The sequence below is a fragment of the Alosa alosa genome, chromosome 9 (assembly GCF_017589495.1).
Source record: "Alosa alosa isolate M-15738 ecotype Scorff River chromosome 9, AALO_Geno_1.1, whole genome shotgun sequence".
Classification (NCBI taxonomy): domain Eukaryota; kingdom Metazoa; phylum Chordata; class Actinopteri; order Clupeiformes; family Clupeidae; genus Alosa; species Alosa alosa.
This window is the reverse complement of record NC_063197.1, coordinates 1,830,827-1,845,148: the sequence shown is the minus strand read 5'-3', so window position 1 is coordinate 1,845,148 and position 14,322 is coordinate 1,830,827. Positions and strand designations below refer to the sequence as shown.

The 14,322-nt window shown below is 39.4% G+C and overlaps 1 protein-coding gene across 5 annotated transcripts in view; it reads left to right on the top strand.

Moving 5' to 3' along the window:
* spag17 (sperm associated antigen 17) overlaps positions 1-14,322 on the top strand; it is a 268,746-nt gene that overhangs the window by 68,329 nt on the left and 186,095 nt on the right. For all 5 annotated transcript variants that reach the window (XM_048252172.1, XM_048252171.1, XM_048252170.1 and 2 more), the window contains 2 exons: positions 8,080-8,140; positions 8,287-8,405. In XM_048252172.1, coding sequence (XP_048108129.1) covers positions 8,080-8,140; positions 8,287-8,405 — 180 coding nt within the window. The remainder of the gene's footprint in view (positions 1-8,079; positions 8,141-8,286; positions 8,406-14,322) is intronic.

The following is a 14,322-nucleotide window of genomic DNA, read 5'->3' as shown; positions in this document are numbered from 1 at the left end:
TGGTGGCCGTCTCGCTTCCCCCTACCGCCTGTGAGCGGAAAAAACACCCTTGCATCCAGCAGGCTGGCGGCCAGTGTCAGGAAGTAACGAGTGTAACGAATTGCTTTACTGCATTAAAACACACATACTGTACACGCCAGGCACCGGCTAGAACAAGGTAGCGATGGAGTTTCTCAGAAATTCGTCATGACAGAGCCAGGGAAAAGAGGCAAAACCCGAGAAAACAGTGAGGAAATTGCCAATACTGCATAGTTTCTCTTTAAGGATAAAAAATGTTATCCTTTAACTGACATTCCCAGAGCGTTCTCTAAAAGTATTGTTTTCTGCAACTGTCAGGAAACCTTTTGGGAACGTTCCCTGAAGGATTAATTAAGGGTGAATTTTGTATAATCAATGGAGTAGATCTGTCAACATGTCACACGGAGCTGATTTTACCTAACGTGCCTGTGTGTGAGAGAGAGATAGAGGGGGAAGGGGGGTTGTCATGGGGGTTGACCCAAAGGTTCAACCAAAGATAGGCTAGCATTATACTTTTAGCTCTCTTTATGCTTCAACCATGGATTCAATAAGCAGCCGGAGCTGTGCTGATTTGGAAGCGTCTTTCATGTTGAGGTTGGAACACTTCGTAATTTAATTTAGCTTTAGTTAGTTCCCAGCATGCATTGAAAGTCAGTTGCCGCGTTTATTCTTGTTTTGATTTTAAACAATATGGTTGAAACAGTTTAGCCTTCTCTTGCTTGTGTTTTGAATAATAACATGACAGGATATGCCCATTGTAATCATGTAATTTGTAATGTTTTGAAAATGATGTGCGCTGGGGCGCATTCATGGATGATAGAAGGATGGTGCATTGTGCACCCACCCAAATCACTGTTGATAATGAGCTCTTAAAGCAACACCAAAGAGTTTTTTGTACCTTAAAACAGTGTTTTTCCACCACTGTGCCGGGGCACACTAGTGTGCCGTGAGAGATCATCAGGTGTGCCACAGAAAATTACCAAAATGTCACTCACTGGTCCAGAAAAGCAACTGTTGCATCAAAGAATTTATAACCACATGCTCTCATTGATTGTATGATTGCACTATTTGTGGTATGCAGGCATTGTACAACGGGGGCCCCATATCCAGTATTCACAGAATCATCACATATCCAGTTCATAACAACAATTAAATTAGATATAGTCACCTACAAATGAAACAGAGGGCGCTTGTTTTATTGAGCAGGTATTGCATAGAAGCCATAATAAGGCCATATCTGTGTATTATTTGAAATTTTAGGCTATGGTATTGGTATGTTTATTTTTTCTTCACACAGGATGTTAATGTGCCGTGGGACATTTTAAGTGTCAAAAGTGTGTTTCCAAAATTGTTTCCGTGGTTCATCAACTCGTAACAGGGTGAACAGCACTTCTGCATTCGCTTCGCGGCCCTCTATTGGCTATAACCGGACTATGTAAGTTTGCCAGATCAGATAGCGGATCTGTAGTTCGATGGAATGAGACATAAGAAACTACAAATTTGACTTGCATGATGTCGCAATACATTAGCCTAGAAATCTAGACGCACCCTAGCGGCGGCAAATTAATTTGCTCAGCCTGTACGCCTAGTAGCAAACCATAGGCATTTCTATTGGCTGACGCCGTGGACGTCATCCAATCACAGCGCTCTATCTTGTTAGAGAGTCTTAAGGCGGGCTTAACAGGATGACGACAGTCCTGCGACAGTGAACAACAAGCAAGGTGGCTATGGCGAACGAAGAGCGGTTGTTTGAATCGGCGTTGGCGTCAACTTTGGAGGAGTTGGACTTGTGCTTTTCTTTGAAAGTTGAGCAACACAATGCACTTAAGTCATTCCTTTCGAAGAAGGATGTATTTGCCGTTTTGCCGACCAGATACAGATATGGTCGTAGTGCTGGCCTATTGCATGCCTAGGCAGTTTGAAAGACAATTCTCTGCCCGCCCCTTGGATTAAGCGAGGTGAATGGGTCGATTCCAGACTATACATTTCAATGATATAGGATGGCCCGCCAGGCTAGCAATACATCATAATTTCATAAAATCATGCAACATATTCTACCTTGTCTATGGACATCTTTATTTGCAAAGCTGTTGCTGGATAAACAAATAGCGTACGTGCGACAGAGGAAAAGTTCTTGCTTTAAAATAACATATGAACAACTCGCCATGGACTTTGTCAGTGGCGGAATTCATTTTAGGTAGTGTACGATAGCGATTTTTAGACACTAGTACGGTGTCTTGTGTAATCCCGCTGAATTTTATGCATATTTTGCTAGTATAACAAGATTTTTTTTTGTCTTCAAATTTTCATGATCCATTTTCACACTTAGATGACATCATCATTTATATAATGCATAATTTAAGACTGGGACTACTATCACTTGGGGGTCAAATGTGAGAAAACACTGGTAAAGAGGGTATTTTGCCTAATTTTTGGGTGCTGATTCTGAATATCATATTTACTTAGGCAATTTTTTAGTTTTAAACCTGCTAATTAGCATTTGCGGCCTAAAACTGGCCTCCATAGGCAACATAGAATGGGTGAATAGGGTAAAAAATTTAACTCCTTGATATTCTTATGAAACTTTACCAGTTAATTATTTATGTAGAGACAATATTTTTTTGCATTACAAGTTTTCTGAAAATATATGTTTATGGATGTAATTTAACAATATCTCATTAATGATGCACTAATTTGCATACATTTCAATTACAGACATCTGAATATTGGATAGTTAACATTGAATGTAGTCACATTCAGGTTTGCCTTCAGAGCCTTAAAAGAATGGCTTATTCAAGCGCCAGTCCTAGGTTATGCCAATTTCAGTCGTCCCTTTATCTTAGAGACGGATGCAAGCCATGCAGGATTGGGGGCAGTTCTGTCACAGGAGAAGGATGGGTTACAGCGACCAATAGCCTTTGCTAGCTGGGGCTTGCGGCCAAGTGAGAGGAACATGTCAAATTATAGTGCCATGAAACTCAAATTCCTTGCAGTCAAGTGGGCAATCACGGGAAAAAAATGGCAAGTATCTCCCCTCCAATACCTGCAGTCAGCGAAACTGGGCGCTCTGGAACATTGCTGGGTTTCTCAGCTTGCCCTCTTCATTACAACATCAAATATCATCCTGGGACAGCTAATCACAATGCCGATACCCTTTCTAGGCTTCCCACAAGCCCCACTAACACTTTGCGATCTGTGTCACACGGCCTGGACGTCCCTCTGCCGCTTGCCATAGCCAACATGCAAGCCTCGAGTGCACCTATTCAAGACTCTTGGATGACAGAATCTTGTATGGTGGACACCATCCCTGGTCGAACCAAAAGAGACCTGAAAGTCCTGCTAGGGACTGATGTCTGTATTTCCAGATACCTGGTTTTGGTGACAGGGATGACCACATACCCGTTAAGACAAGTGGAGTGAACCAAGGGAAGTCCGCAGTTAATAAAGCAGTGGTAGCAGATAAAGGTAGTGGATGGGACCTTGTACCGAGCTATCCAGGCTCCTCCTTCCAGGGATCCAGTGCTGCAGCTTTTACTGCCAAAGGTGTTGCGAGTCGAAGTGTTCACTAGCCTACACAACAACCACGGCCATCTGGGGGTGGACAGGACCACAGATTTGATATGACAGGTGCTACTGGCCCCAGATGTGGCATGAGGTGCAAAAGTGAGTGTGAGCACTGTGTGGTTGCTAAAGCAAGACAACCCAAGCCAGAACCTTCTTGGGAAATCTGTTAGCCACTAAGCCTTTGTAGATAATCTCCATTGACTTTACTCTCTTGGATTGGGCTAGCACAGGACAAGAGAATGTTCTGGTAGTCACAAATGTTTTCTCAAAGTTTACCCAGGCCTTTCCCACCCCTGATCAGAGAGCTTCCACCGTAGCTAAGATTCTAACTGAGAGATGGTTTTATGTGTATGGCGTGCCAAGGAGAATCCACTCTGATCAGGGGCGCAGCTTTGAGGAGGAGCTGTTGAAGCACCTGTGTGACACCTAACAAAGACTAGAACCACCACTTATCATCCAGAGGGGAACGGTCAATGTGAACGTTTCAACAGGACACTTCATGACTTGCTCAGGACCTTAGCCCCTGAAAAGAAGCGTAAATGGCCCCAGTTGCTCCCTCAGCTCCTGTTCGCCTATAATACCACTGTGTACGAGTCCACACAGCACTCCCCATACGAGCTGATGTTCGGTCTGATAAAGACCCTGGTGGGTCGAAATGTTATGCTTTTAACTCAATAAATTTAGTTCTTCTGGGAGATTGCAGTGTGCGGTCCTGACACTGTACCCATATTACCACCTGGCACTTTCAGGCTACTGCACGCTGGGCCAGCGTGCAGTAGCCTGAAAGTTGCCGGTTCAATTCCCGGCTTTCACTGTTAAGCCCTTAAGCAAGGCACTTAACCCAAAGTTGCTCCGGGGACAATGTGATGCCTTGTAATATAGCTGACATACAGTATGTAAGTGACTTTGGTCAAGAAGTGTCTGCTAAATGTACATGTAAACTCTTTTGCAAGAACCATTTCACGGTCGCCACAAAATCCAGGATACATGGGTGTCTACCAAGTATAAAATTGTGGAGTGTCTGGATGGAATTGGCACACACTATAAGATCAGGCATGTATGGGGAAGAGGGCCCCCTTAAGACGTTCCACTCATACTGCCGGACAGCATTCAAACCCCTTCCACCTCCCACAGTCTGTTTCACATGAGTTCTCTGCCAGTGTAGCAGAAGTAAATATTCTCCCTATCCCCTTCAGGCCTTGGCAGTAGATAGGTATGCTACCAGGACGGTGAACTTTAAAGCCAGGTGTGTATGTGGAAAGGCTGACCTGCAGCGCTGGTGCACACACCCACCCGTGGGTGGTCATACAGTATACGTAGCTTCCTCTCTGGGAGAACAATGCCGGCCATTTGAATTGTTTGGCACATGGGTGTTTGTGGTTGTTTTTGTTGGAAGAACATGGCTTTATTGTTAATTCTAAGACTTCATTGCTTCTCTCGCACGCCCGGCCTGTTGGCTGTGGATAACCCGTTGCTTTTAAAGAGAGCAAATGCACATGGTTTAGTGTCTGAGCAATGTTTTCCCTTGAGTTATTTGTTTGTTTTAAGTTCAGGCTGTGAGAGGGCCATCCGTGGTTTGTCTGTTTGTACCTTATATACTTTTGTTTGTTAATTTTGCCTACTGTTACTCAACTACCCATGCCTATGACACCTAGTGGTGTACTGTGTTGCCTGTACTATTTTAGATTATTTCCAAGACAGATTTCTCTTAAGGTAGACAGAATGACATGGCAGGTCAAGGAAAGCATCAAGAAAAGCAAAGATTAAGAAATCGTTTTTTGACATAGGCAACAAAGGTGGAGGTGTTTTTACACTTTTCAGACACTCAAATTTTGAAAACTATGGATATTGTTTTAGTACCAACAACCTTTCTACATTATCTGAGGGTTTTGTGTGCAAAAAGTAGAATTAATTGTCAAAAAATTAGAAGAAAATGTGAAAATCACTTTTCTGATTAGATATAATCGCTTATTTTAAAACATACAGATAAAAACACTAAAGATGGATCGTGAAAATTTGAAGACAAAAAAAATCTTGTTCCTTGGACTCTATATTAGCAAAATATGCAAAAAAATCAATTTTTACATGAAAATCCAGCGGGACCCTATTTTCTAAACACAGCGTACTGTACTACAACGCGCCACACCACTCCTTAGGTTAAGTAAGTATAAGTATAAGTATAAGTATAAGTATATATACTCTTTTGATCCCGTGAGGGAAATTTGGTCTTTGCATTTATCCCAATCCGTGAATTAGTGAAACACAAATTTCCCTCACGGGATCAAAAGAGTATATCTACAGATAAGAACAATTATTCATACCCCAAACGGCAAATATTGATTTAATGTTGATTTTCTCTTTATCGATATCTTTGAAAATGACACTGTCACATGCCAAAAGGTTGCAAGATAATATGAGACAATGGAATCAAAAAAAGAAGCGTTTTCATATTTTTTAACATTTTTATGAAAAATGGCATGTCCAAAATTATTCATACCCTTAGAATTTATGGAAACATCTTTATTTGCATTCACATCTGTCAAAATGGTTCTGATAATACCTACCAAGCCTCTCCATGTCTCCACAATGATTCTAGACTGCACCTTTTTAACAGCAATCTGGGTTTTGAGTCAAGAACGATTATTTGCCATCCCTCTGGCCTTGTGCTCACTTTTTTGACGGATTGAGGTCTGGACTCGCTCTGTTTATATTGTTCTCGGTTAACCATTTCTTGCCTTGTTTGGCTCTATGTTTAGGATCATTGTGTGGTTTAATGGTCCAATGGCGCCTATTGGGGCAGGTCTCAGCACACTTCCTGGTTGAAAAAAATATTATTTCAACATAAATAATCTAGTAAAAAAAAAGTAAAGTATAAAAATATCAAGGAGGAACATTTTTTACCCTATTCTATGTTGCCTATGGAGGCCATTTTTAGGCCTCAAATGGCAATTAGCAGGTTTAAAACTAAACAATCAGCTAAGTGAATATGATATTCAGAATCAGCACCCAAAAATTAGGCAAAATACCCTCTTTACCAGCATTTTCTCACATTTGACCCCCAAGTTATAGTCGTCCCAGTCTTAATGATGTCATCTAAGTGTGAAAATGGATCGTGAAAATTTGAAGACAAAAAAAAATCTTGTTCCTTAGACTCTATACTAGCAAAATATGCAAATAAAAATCAATTTTCACAAGAAATTCCAGCGGGATTACACAAGACACCGTATTAAGAGAAGAATGAATTTGGACGCACTTTTAAATTGAAAATTGAAAATTAAATTAAATGAATTCACGCTGTGAATGCTAAGATTATTTTCACAGGCCATAGGCTACATATTAAAATCGCTAATAGTCAGACACAAAGCAGAATATTGAAAGAAGGGGGCACCAAGGTTAAAGTGGCCTGTGAACCTCCGCTTTTCAAAGGGGCATCACGGCCAACGCAAAGGGCAATGATGAAATTCCATCCCTGCTGATGAGAAAAAAGTTTGTAAATTTCTCTCAAATATTGATAAAAAATAACTACTTTCTCTTCATAGTTGGACTTGTACAGTTTACCAATGTAAAACTAAAACAAAAGTTATTTTAATAAAAAACTCTTTATTATATTGGAAAATTGATTGGATGAACTTGCTACCAAAGTCAAAAGGTTTCATACAGTGGGTTGCATAAGTATTCACCCCCATGCTAAAGTTGACTAAAAAGAGGAGCAAAAAAAAAAAACATCTTTTGGACATTGATCTTAATGCCTTGATCTAACTGGAAAACTCTAACCTTTAATGATACCATTTTTTTGTGAATGAATAATGTAACCTAAATAAATAAATGTTCTTCATTAAAATACAGGGTGCATAAGTATATACCCCCCTATGGTAAATTCCCATAGAGGCAGGCAGATTTTTATTTTTAAAGGCCAGTTATTTCATGGATTCAGGATACTGTGCATCCTGATAAAGTTCCCTTGGCCTTTGGAATGATATAAAAAGCCCCACACCACAGTCTTCCAACTTTAAAGATTATTTTGAACACATTTTTAAAAGCCTTATTTGTCAATGACACATAGCACAGGTTACTTCAGGTCACTAATGCAGTGGCGTATAAGGCACATTCTTGAATTTCCCCTTAGGGATCAATAAAGTATTTATCTATCTATCTATCTATCTATCTATCTATCTATCTATCTATCTACATTCTTCATCCAGTGGTTCAGTAACAAGACTTGTATGAGTAAAATATTTATGTCAGTACACATATTTTTGTAAATTGCTTAGCCATAAAGTATCCCACAATCATGATTTTTGTATTGCCAGACTCTACTCTTCGTACCTTCACAAATATGAATAGATATTTCTACTGGCATGCTCCCTGGTGACATGAATGCAAATAAATGAGAAATAATTCATGATATGCAAATTATGTTTCCTTGACATGAAATATGATCATATATATGATTATCACATCATAACTGTGTCACATTATTTGTTTTACTTATCTCAGGGACAACTTTCAGCTATCCCCACCTCTGTGTCAAAGAAGAAACAGTCAGAGGACAGTCCTGGTAGGATTAGGATTTGAACACATTGTTTTTGAAAAAAAAAAAAAATACTTTTCTTACATGAACAATATGTTAAGGTTAATGTACTGTTAGATGTTCTGTTGTCATTGCGACAGAATATACAATGAAGCTCTAATTGTTCCTCTTAGATTTTCAGATAGAAGCTCTGAACACATATGTGGACATGAGATTGTACTGTGATCTTCTAAAGCAGATACCACCAGAGTGCATCTCTGTACCCCTAATTCTCCATTGCATGCTGGATCAGGTTGGTTTGCTATGTTTTACACGTATCACCACATCATTGTCAATTCCAGAGTACAGCATAAGGAAAAGTTTACATCACAGATTTATATCACTAATCGTTCATGGGTGTGTTTTGGGCGTAACATCATTTAAACCAATGAGAATGACATCTGTGAGACCGTATGGAACAGTTATTCCACTGAACCATGCTTTACTGAAACCTAGCAGAGTATATAGCCTACATGCATCTGCACTCATCTATTATTTAAACTCATTGGCAAAGTGAAACTAACTTTACCATGGTCTCATTGCAGAGATGGGAAGTAACGAAGTACAAATACTTCGATACTGTACTCAAGTAGATTTTTTAGATATTTTTACTTTACTATTTATTTTTGAGGCGACTTTTTACTTTTACTTCTTATATTTTAACATGAATATTGGTACTTTCTACTCCTTACATTTTAGAAAACTGGGTCGTTACTTTAGTTTCAAATAATTTCAGTGGAGTTAGCCTACCGTTTTATTTTTCGCGTCATCAGTAGCGGATGGGAATATACGTTGCACTTGGCGCACCACTACAAGATGCGACAGATTTGACGCGACAGATTTGGGCGCCATTCATTCGCGGCAAATCATTACAGCTTGATGGCAGTAACGTTAACGTTAGCACGTAGTAGTATGTCTCAATTAAATTGAGTCAAAAATGCCCTCCTCCTCTCGCCTTTGATGCTTCCCTAACTTCTAGCTGCAGTGTAGCCTATATCCTTAGCAATAAGTAGATGCAGCATTGGTTCTTGAACAGGGATGTAGTGGAGGCTAAACGCAAGTAAACACAGTTTCCACTTCTGAAATTTCAGAAATAACTTAGTTTATCCATCTCTTATTAGAGTTTATCCACCTCTCAAAAGAGTTTATTCACCAGTACAACTGTTAACATTTAAAAATCTCACTGTATTATCCACAATAACAATATGTACACTCATCAACACTCTATGAACCACTTAATGTCACTTGTATTGTAAACATTGGACAATAACCTCCACCATCATCAAACATGTTCTGAATGCCTTTTCTAAAAATCTGATACCGCATGGCGCAGTCCACCTTACCGTGATCACAGAATTCATAGTTTACCCACCTCTGATTTTACCACTACATTCCTGGTCTTGAAATATTCACATGAATCCATAGGAATTACATATTCATGTTGTTTTATCCAATATTAGTTGTACAGATGTATAGTCCATCTTATACATAGGCTACCCATGAAGCCAACAAAGAAAATGCAGAATAGAGACTTTGGTGTAATTATTCCATTTTGTGTAGTCATTCTATATCAGAACCTGACATAGGCTACAATCCAAATAGTCTACAAGAAACCTCAGAAATGCATACTTTTATTGTCAGTATGCATTTTGGGTAACCAAAAGTCCTATGGGGAGTTTCCATAGGGCATTACAAAACGCATGAGCATACCTTGGCAAATAATGATCTAAAGTACTTATTTTTCATTCTATATTGATCTACTTTTGCACACAGCTTCGCAAGACCTGTTGCTAGGGCTCAGTTGTGTTTCTAAAATCATATCAAGTGACCTAGAGGGCTGAAATGTGGTCAATTCAAGATGCTTGTTATCCGGCAGAAAGAAAAAACAATATTATAGGCTTTGTAACTCTGTGGCAGTGCTTCCTAAGAAACTACAGGATCTTAGCTTTCTAAAGATGTCCAGCATTTGATGGTAGGCCAAAAGAACACCCTCTGAAGTAGACAGTGCAATGTTGGGGGGGAAAGCCTAGAAATGGCCCAACAGGTTATGGGAAGACTTAAAAAGAGAGACTGGCACTCTTGCACTCTGGTAACATTTGTGTGGTACCGTTGCATAAAAAAATGTTGTCATTCACAAGACTACTTTTACTTTTATACTTTAAGTAAATTTCCAAGCCTGTACTTTGTTACCTTTACTTGAGTAAAGAAGTTAAATCAGTACTCTACTTTTACCAGAGTATTTTTTAACACAAGTATTTGTACTTCTACTTGAGTATGGGAAGTGAGTACTTTTGTCACCTCTGTCTCATAGTCAACGACAAAACAGTTATACATAGTTACTTCCACTATTGACTGACAATAGGTTACCATCGAAAACAATGGTAACCTATCGATATTTGCCTCTTGCCTAATCACTTGTATCCGTCATTACCAATTTGCAAATGATGGTGAATAACTTACTCATTGTGAGATGTATTTCGTAATATCTTTATTCTAATTATGTTTCCCATTGTAATCGTGTCATTTGTAATGTTTTGCATGGATGTGCACTGTGTGCGTTCCTGGATGAGAGAAGCAGGGTACGTAAAATAACATATAAACAACTTGCCATGGATTTCTGACCAGGTTTCTCTTGGTCAGTGGCGTAATGCGTTTTAGATAGTTATGTATGATAATTATCTCTCCCCCTTGCCTGGGATGGTTCTCATTGGCCTACCCCCACACCTATTATACAATTGATTGGTGTTATTTGCACCATAGTTTTCTTCCTGGCCCTGGATGAGGCCACAGCATGGACCTTTGAGTGTTATGTTGATAAAATCAGCATATGGGAGATTATGTGGAATCTGATGTTCTCAGACTGCAAACTGTAAATCCCTACACCTACTTTAATTACAAAAAGGACACTAGTTTAACATGTATAATCTTGTCATTCTTATGGCTACATTTTATATACATAAAAAAAAATGCACCAGCTGTCCCATAATGTTCATCAGTTCTGTGTTGAATTTGATTTATTTGACATTTATTTGTTGTAAATTAAGTTAACAAAACAGCTATAACTCTGTTAAAACATTATGAGACAATCTTTGTCCTTTGTTGTTTTTAAGCTTTGATGCAAATGTTTATCTTGAGTTAAGTTAAAAAAATGTTTTGAGTTAGACCATGGATAGCATGGATAAATAAAAAGCATGGAGTTGGCGACAGTACAAGCAGGAAATGGCAAAGTTGTATTACATTTCACATACATACGGTGACATCATTAGAATTATGTGAGCTTCACAAGTAAGGAAGGTGCAAATATTATGTAATTTATAATGGGAAATTATTGGAAATGTTGGATTCTCTGGTTGTTGCGTTGTGTTTTAGTTCTAATGTCTGTATTGAAGATGGTCAATAAAGCTTGACGGCGGGATCAGGATCGGCGATTAGATGATGATTTATTGTAGATGGTACAACAATGAATAACAGAACACAGGCTAAGTCTCAAACAGTAAAACTGTGCAGAGTCTAACAGTTGTGGTTGTTATTAGAAGCGGCTGCTGAGCCTTCCGACAGAAGATGCTCCTTGGGTTGCTTCCTTGATCCGTCTCCGAGTCAAAACCTAAGACAAAGCCTGTTATACTAAAACATAGAAACGTCAATCATGCCAACGTGGCAGGTGCCAACCAGTGTACAAAACCCGGCCCTGGCCAGATGGAGATACTAGCCCGAATAGGCAGACATGATGTCTCCCTCGGCCCATGTTATCACTGATGTTCCTCGGATGTTCCTAAACATCGGCCTGTATGACCTTCCTGCTGGTACACAGGCCTAAGGCACAGTTATGTACAATAATATGGACCTCTCCCTGTTGTATACTACACACAGAAGTAACATATGAACACATCAGAATACAGTAAGAATACCCCAGAATTCTGCAGAAATGTTATTTCTTGTTTATTCTAATTGCAAACCACACACATCCATTGGTAATCACACGTACACATTTAATACTGAAAGACTCTCATTTCGTTTATTTGATGTTGCCCCTAGCAACCCTGGGTGCAGCCTTCAGTAGTCCAGTTTCAGAGTGACGAGTTTGTGGCCAAACAAGTGCCCAAAATATCGGTTTCCATGTGTATGTGCTGGATGGTGTGCGTCCTTTATGAAAGTAAGTGTTTTATAGAGTTACAGACATGAGTCATGTTGTAGTGGTCAACATAAATGTGCCCCTTCTGTTATTAGAATGCTAAGTGGAGAAGCATGCTAAGCAGAGATTTAGTATCATGAATTTCTTGTGTGGCTAGCTATAGGGAGGAGATGTATGTTGCTAATTGGGATTTATGTTGTTTAGCGTAATGCCATGGTCATTTCATTTGATATGAGATGCTTGCACTCGTAACTTAGTCACTTGTAACTGCTATTTTTTTATAACAGTAATTTACGAAGCACTTTAGCTCTAAAAGTAGCACCTAAGTCTGTGACAGCTTGAAAGAAGTCGCGAGGACTCCTAACGCAATGTTTTGATATGCGTCTACTATGGTCTACAGGAGCTTCCAATCGCGAGGGAACAATTTTGCATTGTAGGCATAACTAAGGGATGCAATAACACCACCAACAACCAAAACTAGCCTACTGATTGTCAACATGTACATTAAATGTAAACGTAGGCATAGTCATATGGTGACAGATTAATTTAATAATGTTGCTGTGTGAATCACGGTAAGCGTGAATGAAGTGGCCACTTCTTAATGGGACGCACTGTATGGAAGTGGGCTAAGTAAAATAGAGGTGTTTAAAATAAGATAAGGTTAATCAAAATTCTATGATATGCCCGCTTGACAACGGCAGAGATAGAACTGGCCTTTGGCCATAGCAACCATCCATTTAGAACGACTGGCCTTCATAGCAACCAAAGATCTGAGCTGTGATGCATACATGCAATGTGAGGCAAAGTATAGAAAGGTGATGAAATATACAGAGACAGGTCAAGAAATATAGTGCAATGTAGACAGTAGTATACAGTTGATTTACAGACGGTGGTTTAGAGTAATATGAAGTATTCCTTTATTCTGAGATACATCTGAGATAGGCTACATCAATAGGCTCTCAAAACAACCCCAGGCTCACAAATCAATCCCAAACAGACATAAGGTCTTTATAGAGCAAATCCATATAGATTATTTGTCAAATAAACCAGTAAAACATAATTTGTGGGATGGAATATATAACATTCACACTCAGAGCTCATATTTTTTTAAATAAATCAGTGAAAAAGTATCCTGACAAACAAGCAGCTTTTTAATGCCTTGGTCATATTTCATAATTTCAATTCCTCTGTAGGTTACCTGATAGCCCAGTTTGAGAGGCGCAAGACACGTGACATTATTTATTTTTGCAGCCAATCACTGCTGTCATTTTATTTTATTGATTTGATCTCAGTCATAGAAGCTAAATTCGAAGGCAGGCCCAAAGGTAAAATCCAACGAACCGCATTCAACCCGCAAGCCAATAGTTGAATAGCCCTCTCCTAGAGCTTTTGAGATATTGCCACTGCTCCAAAACTGAAAGGCACTGTTACCATGCCTGGATCAAGCCAGGTTCAGCATAACGTATGCCACTGTCTGCTCACGTTGGTGACCGGACCAGGGCAAGCACACTTTCGCAGTTCCCGCCGGAAATGCAGTCGAGTTGCTGCATTTATTCAGCAAGTTACATTCTGTTGTCAACCCTTCCTGAAGCATATAGTGCTTATTCTTATAGTTATACCAGGGGTCTCCAAACTTTTTGGGAATGAGGGCTACCTGAAGGACCCAAAATCATATGGAGGGCTACTCATGATATTGAAACAAACAGACCCTCACTCCTTTTTTGTGAGGGTAATCCTCCTAAATAATAGGCCCATGTGATTTTTACATTTAAGTTATCAATACCAATCACCAATATCAAGTTAAAGGAAAATTCCGGTATTTAGCACTTTGAGTCCCTTTTCTGGTTTGTTTTGGATGAACTAGAGTGGTGGACACCGAAATTTTGATGATTGGTCTTGTCTCGACTTTTCTGACTCGTTTAGAATCGCCTTTACTGCTTCAGAGTGGCTGCCTACAGGCATGCACAAACATGTCCTTAAAACAACCCTTAACGTTCGTTTTCAAAACTGTGCAACTCACCGAGTGGTTAGTGGTGTT